Source organism: Cryptotermes secundus, unplaced genomic scaffold, assembly GCF_002891405.2.
Source record: "Cryptotermes secundus unplaced genomic scaffold, Csec_1.0 scaffold43, whole genome shotgun sequence".
NCBI classification, from domain to species: domain Eukaryota; kingdom Metazoa; phylum Arthropoda; class Insecta; order Blattodea; family Kalotermitidae; genus Cryptotermes; species Cryptotermes secundus.
The window spans coordinates 163,007-172,621 of NW_019723298.1; the positions used below are offsets into that span (position 1 = coordinate 163,007).

The following is a 9,615-nucleotide window of genomic DNA, read 5'->3' on the forward strand; positions in this document are numbered from 1 at the left end:
CATGAGTTGTGTGTTAAAAGTAGTCAATAAATCTAATTCAAATTCTCTCTGTAGTCACTCGTACGTGTGACAATATATAAAACAGTTTGCAGCCATTTCAGTGATTTTCTATGTGTATGTTCAAGTCTGGCCCCTTTGACAACTAACTTCTCCTCAGTAAGCACTTGATACTTAAGTTTTTCTTTCTTATCTATTAAGAACCCAATTGTTCAAAGTTTATTCACAAAATTATGAATTGTTTGTCTACTGGGAACTCTTTCATCATGAAGTTTTCACAAGCACTTTCTAGCAGATCCATATTTCACATGGGTGACATACAGAAATACAAGTATACCACACCATGACATAACACACTGCTCACTAGCTGAAACTGAGAACAAATGGCTAATGAAGCTGATAATTGCTGCCTACTGCTGACAAATCATAAACAAACTTCCACACATGAACTGCACTGCTAGCTGTGTAACATAATGCCATCAGGAGGTCCACAAGTTAATTACTTTCCTTCATTCCAAATGTTATCGGCCATCAGGCATGCTGATTCATCGGCAAAATTCATATGCGCTTCACAGCAAAGAGCACACCGGTCACTGTGAAGTGCAGAGCCATGGACCCAGTCCACACAGTAAAAATATTCCGTTTATAGTAAGCATTTTCCTTTTGTGTATATCTTTAGATTAGCCTTACGATTTGTAAAACGTACAGAATTTCTGGACCAGCTGAACAAATATTAGCTTGTCAGGAAGGCCATTGCCCCATGGCATTACTTAGATGAATAGGGTGAAACATGTTTCATGCGTATTTTTGTTATATACCGCAGGTAACGGAAGTGCTACAGGTGGATGATGATTCACCAGTGAAATTCTCTGTGGACACTGACTTCTTCACTGAAAAGTATGAAATAGTTTAATTGTGCACGTAGCAAAAATTCAAGAATAAAAGTGTGGATATTTGTAAAAGATGAGTCACATTGGAGGTGGCTGGCCATCAGCTCCACATGAATATATCTAGTAGCATTTTAGTTAAGTGACTGAGTTATTTCCTAGTTACATATTTCAGAAGCACTGTTTGGCACATCATTCTTCAGTTTTGTAACTGCTTAAAATATTGTATTCAGTTTTCATGTGACACAATCAAAGAATCTGTGTGAACCTCTTCCATTTCCCCTTTAAGGACTAAAGCATAAAAAAATAACATTGTCTTTGTTGCTACCATTTCTTACATTTCACATTTAGTGGATGTCTGTGTTTACTATGTAATTTTTTTAAGTACTGGATAATTCTTCAAAAGGTGGCCACGAAAGGAAGTTACTATATTTTTATATCATTATCAAAGCCTAAGTGCAATGTGTCCCCCCACCTTTTTTTAGTCTTGCCACAGGAGTTCTCCATCTGTGTATTACTACTGTTTTAGAAATGTTCCAAAATTGATAAGAGACTGACAGTATCCACATAAGTTACACATTAAAGTATCATAAAAACAGTTCACATAAATTGCATCCAGAGAACAGGATTTTGTTATGTATGCTTTGTTACCCTCATTTGATGGTACTCACAACTTGATTCTGATCTGATCTTTGGTATGCTGAAACCCAGTGTGACCTTGTTACAATAAGTGTTGTAAAATAAGAAGGTGAAGATGCTATTTGGCACTGTTAAACAGAAATTCTGTAATCTTGTATTTGGTCATGGACATAATTTTGTATGAAGCTGGTTATCGTGTGTAATTGACTCGTAGAATCCGCAGCTTAAGTCAGAGTTACGTGCAGTAATACCCTCACATTGGATTAAGTAGTTCTTTTAACCATTATTGGCTGTGCTTGCACTGTTGTAACAGCACATGAGTCCAGCTGGTTGAGGATTGCATTTTTTTTTATACTACATAATACTGTTAACTCCTGAGTTAAAATCCAGCCACCATCCTGCAGTAACGGGAGATTTAAAATTTTCTTTTACTGTACAGTGAAGGTTAACATATACAAGTCATTTTACAAATCTTGTACAGAACTGGATAAGCAAACTTTGTCATCATAAGCTATACATTGATAATGCTTATGTATAACCCAGAGAGATTTATATTATTGTATTTTATAAGACAAAATTAGAATATTTTCATGTGTGTGTAGCACAGTTGACATGTAATGAGTATGGATTACTGTAAAATAACGTGTCAATAAAGAATGGAAACACATCTCTGAAATACTAGGGACGTTCAAAAATGATTGACACTAAATGTTTTTTCTTCAGAGTAACCATTTATTGGAACAAAATACATACAGATTATATTAGAGGTATTCCCCGCCAATGTCTATGCACCTTTGCCATCGTTCTGGCAGTTTCTGTATTTGCACAGCAAACCATTCTTTGGGGGTATCCCGGCACCACTGCTGGAAAACTGCCTGAAGCTCGTCATTGAAGGTGAACGTCTTACCCTGCATGACTTGGTGCTGCTTCCCCACATGTGGCTGCTAACCTCACGTGAATGTGTGAAGCAGCCAGTCCTTCCCTCCAGAGAAACCACACAGTCCACCGTTGCCCGTGTTTGTCTGCTTCCATGTTATCTGAGCATTGTCCATGACTGCACCTGCACACTGCCACGAATGACGCAGCACTGTTTAACCTGTGCACAGTAGCAACGTCATCTCATGGCCATAGGCGGCAGTATAGTATGTATGCCTTCCCACATGCACCGGCTTGCATTTGACACTGCTACTTTTCCAGAATTATGGAGGGAGTGTCAAATCATTTTTGAACGACCTAAATATAACACTGAATTATGCAGCAGATAAGGTTTCTGATAACAAGGACTGATCTGTAACTATTTTTTAAATATACACATGGAAACCTTTATTGTAATAACATAAAACTTACCTTCCCAACTTGCAAGTGTATACTTCAGAAGCAAGAAGAAGGAAATTTACAGTAAACAAAGGGAACAAATAAAATATTTGTAATAAATAGAATATTTTTGTTACAGTTCCATCAACAATGCAACCACTTTATTCCTTAGAATTTTCACTTTTTACAACATGTTTCGGCCCCAACTGGCCATCATCAGGTACTTCAATTTTCCAAAACTGTTACCTGCATTGAATATTGGTCATACATTTCACGTGTAACTGCGTTGTTCCATATTAATGTTGCTGATCAACGCAGTTACACGGAAATGTATGACCGATATTCAATGCAGATAACAGTTTTGGCGAATTGAAGTACCTGATGATGGCTGGTTGGGGCCGAAACATGTTGTAAAAAGTGAAAATTCTAAGGAATAAAGTGGTTGCATTGTTGACAGAACTCTAATATAAATACTTTCTGTGAATGTTATAGAAATGCAACAGGATGCTTAAATGCGATATTGAAAATGTTTGTCATTTGCAATTTATTAACAATGATTATAACTATGGATGTGTTTATAGTCTATATTTCAGACAGTTCAACTGTTCGTTTGTGCTCTACATTTCAAAGTTTGAGGAAATTTGATTATTGTAGCTGTTTACATCTGTACTTGCAAACCACATTTTTCCTTAATACATATTTATGTGGTATTCAGCATTTGAGTTCGTTGATGAGTTTAATTTTGATCCATACTGAACAGTTTGGGATAAGAACAAATGATGAATTTTGTATATGTTTTGGTGAGAATGATTCGTAGACTATTTAAAAACACTGTTTCAGGTGCAGAGCTTATATAATGTTGAGAGAGATCTGAAAATGATTACAAATAATAAAAATTTTAAAGAGGGCTGTCATGACCCATTTCAAGCAACTGTCTGGCTTTAGCCTAGAAGGGCTGAGGGTAACTGCCACTAATACTGTAGAGATTCTTCAGCGTATACCACAGAACATTTGTAATTGACCTCATGATTAGGTCATAGAGCATTGAAAGTGTTAGAGTGAATATTTTGCTTGCTGTCATGTGAGAAGTACTGATTTGTATATCAGTTGCACACTTGCTGATGTGATTAACTTGAGGGCTGAATGCAGCAGTGTATATCAGAAGTTATGCTACATGGTGAATTGTGTGGCTCCCTTTGGCAAGACTTGTTAACATAGTTACAAAGATAAGATTTTTAAATGTAAGTGTACTTTAACTCCATCAGCATACTGTTTAAGTTTGTGTACTCTCTACCTATACAAATTTTATTAAAATATCTTGAAATTAATATCTAAATATTATAGAACTTCTGTACAGAAATATAACATCTGTCGAAACTGTAAGTAAACTGTTTTTATCCAGTTCTGATACTCTTGTTAGAGTAGGTAGCCATCCAAATGGACTGCTTTGCTTCCCCTTAAAACCAAAGATTTAAAGGTGTTCTCCAGTTGCTTTATTGTTTGTTTTAGAAAGCCTATCCTAGTGCAGTATATTTCTTTTAAGTGTTGTTTTTTTCATAAACAGTAGTCTATTGCATGAATTATGTGGCATAACTATTACATCTATCACAACAGAAATGGTGTTTCACATACATGATTACACTATCCTGTATGCAGATGGAGGGACAGGATAGCCTTCTCTAGCTCGTATGGATGGTAAAAATAATTTTAGATTAGTTCAGTTCTTCTTGTGTTTTATTGTACCACGAGGCATCTCTTCCTGAGCTTGACATAAAGTATTTTGTTTTTTATTCTGTTTCCCAGGTTTTGGAGGTAGATCCTAGATATCTAGGAAACTAGCCCAATGTGGGATAATGTACAATATTTTGTCAGATGTTAAAGTATTAAATATCAATGCATTTTATTTATAAGTAATATGGGCCAAGATGACACCAAACCAGCAGGAGAATATACATTTTTCTATGGAAAGAGGAATGAGAATCTTGAATTAGGTACAGGTTTCTTTTTGTACATAAGATAATCACATTGGCCGTTGACAGGATAGAGTTTGTGATAGGATGTTGTACATAATATTAAGAGCTCGCTGGTGTGATATTGTTCCAAATGTTCATACCCTGACAAGATGAATTTGCTATAAGGGCCAGTTTCTACAAGGAACTGGAACATGTATTCAATAAATTACCTAAATATCTTGAAAATTTTGGTAGGAGATTTCACTGTCAAAGTAGGTGGGGAAGACATTTTCAAACCAACAGTTGGGAATGAGAGTTTACACAAAGTAAGTAATGACAGTGGAGTTAGAGTAGGTAACTTTGTCATGTCCAAAAATCTTATTGTAAAACGTACAATTTTCCCATAGTATCATTCATAAATTTACTTGAGCAACTCCTGTTGGAAAGACTCACAATCAAATTTACCATATTTTGATAGATGGGAGATGGTATTCAAGTGTACTTGTTTGATTGCTCAGGGTAGCAGATTGTGATACTGACCACTCTCTTGTGGAGGCAGAACTTAGGAAAAGACTGGTAGTGAGTAAACTAACAACACACTGATTTCATATGGAGATGTTCATTCTCAAGGAATTAAACAAGGTACAGTATAATGAGCAGTATGTTGCTGAAATCTCAAATAGGTTTACAGCTCTGGAAAACCTACACACTGAGGTGGATATTAATATAGCTTGGGAAACTATTAGAGAGAATATCAAAATTTTAGCCAAAGAGGGTCTGGGTTACTATGAATTGAAGAAGCATAAACTATGGTTCAATTAAGGATGCTCAATATTATTAATCAAAGGAAGCAAACCAAATTGCAGTGGTTACAGGGATTACAGGATCCAAGCGAAATGAGTCCAATCTGAACATTATAAGAGATGAAGCCAGCAGGCACTTCAGGAATAAAAAGAGAATATCTGAAAGACAAAATGAGTTTGCAAAGAACAGTCAGAACAAGAACACTAGAAACCTGTATACAGGAATAAATTAATTTAAGAGATGTTACCAACCTGGAAGTAAGAAAGATGAGAATTGGTGATCTGCTTGCAGATTCTTGCAACATTTTGAATAGGTAAAGAATTACACTCAGTTATTAAATGTGCATAGGGTCAGTGATGTTAGACAGATAGAAATATGCTGGAAAGGCATTAGTCTCCAGGCAGTGATCAAATTCAAGCAGGAGATGAAACATCATGGTCTGAGATCCATACACTCATTACTTCTATTTGGAATAAGGAAGAATTGCCTGATCAGTGGAAGGAGTTTGCTGTTGTACCAATTTACAAGAAGGGCAATAAAACTCTATAGTAATTATCATGGGATATTACTGTTATCAACTTCATAAAAAAATTTAATCCTTCTCTCAAGGTTAAGTCCATATATAGATGAAATTATTAGGGATCAACAGATCAACTACTGATCGGATTCTCTGCATTTTCCAGGTACTGGAGAAAAATGGGAGTACTTCAGCTATTCATAGACTTCAAGAAAACCTATGATTCAGTTAGGAGGGAAATATTGTACAAATATTTTATTAGTTTGGATTACCTATACAACTAGTTGGGCTGATGTGTATAAATGAAACCTGTAATAGAGTCTGTATACGTAAATATTTGTGTGATAATTTTCCTGTTCTCAGTGGTCTCAAGGAGATACTTATCACCATTGCGTTTCAACTTTGTTACATAATATGCCATTAGGAAGATCCAGGAAAACCAGGTGGGACTGAAATTAAATGAGACCCATCAGCTGCTGGTCTATGCTGATGATGTTAATCTACTGGGAGATAACATAGATACCATAAAGAAAAACACAAACATCTTAATTGATGCTAGTAAAGAGGTTTGACTAGAAGTAAACACACAGAAAACTTAAGTATATGCTGCTGTCTCATCACCAGAATGCAGGGCAAAATCATGATATGAAGGTAGCTAACACATTCTCTGAAAATGTGGCATAATTCATATATTTGGGAATGACTATAACAAATCAAAATCTGATTCAGAAGGAAATTAAGGGGAGACTAAATTCAGCTACTGCTTGCTACCATTCAGTCCAAGACCTTTTGTCTTCTCATCTGCTGTCTAAAAAGGTAAAAATTAGAATATACAAAACTATAATGTTTCCTCTGTGTGTGTGTTTGTGCGTTCAAGATAGAAACTTTGTCTCCGACATTAAGGGAGGAACATAGACTGAGGGTGTTTGAGACCAGGGTGCTGAGTAGAATATTTGGACTGAAGAGAGATGATGTGACAGGAGGGTGGAGAAAACTGCATAATGAACTTTGCCAATTACAATTAGAATGAACAAGTCAAGGAGGATGAGATGGGCAGGGCATGTAGCATTAATGGGGATAAGAGGAATGCATATATGGTATTGGGAAAACCAGAAGGAAAGAGACCACTAGGAAGACCAAGATATAGGATGACGATTAATACTAGAATGGAACTTGGAGAGGTCGGATGGGGTGGTATGGACTGGAGTGGTCTGGCCCAGGGTATTTTATGATATGAAAAAAAAAAGTTGTGGGTCATGTATTGTGGATAAAGTTACCATACTGTGATAGTGTTATAATTTACTATATTGCATAGGTGGTCATATCAAGAACTTATTTAAGGACATTTTACATATGTCCAGGATGTCTAGTCACACAAATTATCGTGCTTGGTTTTGACATTTGTGTACTCCACAAGCAGTACAGGAGGAACCTTTGTAAACAGAGTCAAACTATTTGGCTTGTTGTTATAATGGAACCCATTACCCTCATGAAGATTCATGGTACTCATCTCTGTTAGAGGCTGAGTCAACCGCAGGTCATAGTGCGGCTGGAAGGATTAGGTCAGTTAAAAAATCCAATGACACTGCAAATCAAAACCACAACATTCTGGCTTGTAGCATAGTGCCTCAACAAACTATGCTACCATGTGCCATAAACACAGGTGGGAGGTAGCTTTATTTATTTATTACAGAGAATAAGACATTTAGGTATGGCTGTGTCTTAGCATTTGTTTTGACATTTGTGTACTCCACAAGCAGTACAGGAGGAACCTTTGTAAACAGAGTCAAACTATTTGGCTTGTTGTTATAATGGAACCCATTACCCTCATGAAGATTCATGGTACTCATCTCTGTTAGAGGCTGAGTCAACCGCAGGTCATAGTGCGGCTGGAAGGATTAGGTCAGTTAAAAAATCCAATGACACTGCAAATCAAAACCACAACATTCTGGCTTGTAGCATAGTGCCTCAACAAACTATGCTACCATGTGCCATAAACACAGGTGGGAGGTAGCTTTATTTATTTATTACAGAGAATAAGACATTTAGGTATGGCTGTGTCTTAGCATTTGTTTTGACATTTGTGTACTCCACAAGCAGTACAGGAGGAACCTTTGTAAACAGAGTCAAACTATTTGGCTTGTTGTTATAATGGAACCCATTACCCTCATGAAGATTCATGGTACTCATCTCTGTTAGAGGCTGAGTCAACCGCAGGTCATAGTGCGGCTGGAAGGATTAGGTCAGTTAAAAAATCCAATGACACTGCAAATCAAAACCACAACATTCTGGCTTGTAGCATAGTGCCTCAACAAACTATGCTACCATGTACCATAAACACAGGTGGGAGGTAGCTTTATTTATTTATTACAGAGAATAAGACATTTAGGTATGGCTGTGTCTTAGCATTTGTAGTTAAATGCTGGCGTCTCTTTGCAAAGGCCTGGGTTTTATTCTGGTGACTTCATTTGGGATTTGTGGTGGACAAAGTAGCTATGGAGTAGGCTTTTCTGTGGTTTCCACCTGCTAATATAATATAATGATTAGCTATGGAGTAGGCTTTTCTGTGGTTTTCACCTGCTAATATAGTGATTAGTAGGTGAAACCCACAGAAAAGCCTACTCCATAGCTACTTTGTCCACCACAAATCCCAAATTAAGTCACCAGAATAAAACCCAGGCCTTTGCAAAGAGAAGCTAGCATTTCTTCATACTCATTTTGTTGCCTGAGCATTGGAGTGTTCTATCCTCACTTTTGGTAAAAATAAGATAATGCACTTTTCTGATCATTACTGTTTCACCATCTCCGCTTCCATAAGTTTATGTACCTGCGCATGTGACACATTTAAACTGCAGTTCAGACAAGCTTAAAACTCTTGGCAGAGCATTCATTTAACCATGTTAGCCCAGCTGACACTTTGAAAGATAAACTAAAATGTTACTTTCATTGTTCAGTGGTATGCCACATACTGGCAGAAGTAATAAGACAATGAAAATGCCCCCATGCTTTTTGATTTCACTTTCACTTTCACTTTTTTTATTTGTTCCATAGATCGTTATTGACAAACATGCCACAGGATGTAGAACATGTCAAAGTTAATTATAAAAGAAAAAACAGTTCCTATACAGAGCTTTGTCAACAATAAAATAGGTACAATAAAATAAGAATAGCCTACACATATAATAGATTTATCACATTTCTGCACANGAAATTCACTGTTGCCCTTAGGTTATATGATAATAATAGAGCATCTAATTGCCTTCTCCTATCACTGACTATGAGATAGTCAGTGTTTATATCCCCACATATAACCAAATTCATTTCAGCTTTATAGATTGACTTAATAATGTTATCTAGTCCTTTAAGAAATGAAATAAAGTTGCCACATGGTGCTCTGTAAACTGTGATTATATATATGTTAACTGTGGATAGTTTTAGTTTTAGTGCACAAGCCTCGATCTCTTGTTCATTACAATGTTTGTTTACATCCAACGTTAGGTAATTG

At 36.4% G+C, this 9,615-nt stretch overlaps 1 protein-coding gene across 1 annotated transcript in view; it reads left to right on the forward strand.

The window, feature by feature from the left end:
* LOC111861637 (coatomer subunit delta) overlaps nucleotides 1–4,552 on the forward strand; it is a 31,193-nt gene extending 26,641 nt beyond the window's left edge. The window contains exon 11 of the mRNA XM_023846366.2: nucleotides 821–4,552. Coding sequence (XP_023702134.1) covers nucleotides 821–910 — 90 coding nt within the window. The 3' untranslated portion in view covers nucleotides 911–4,552. The remainder of the gene's footprint in view (nucleotides 1–820) is intronic.
* The last annotated feature ends 5,063 nt before the right edge of the window (nucleotides 4,553–9,615 follow it).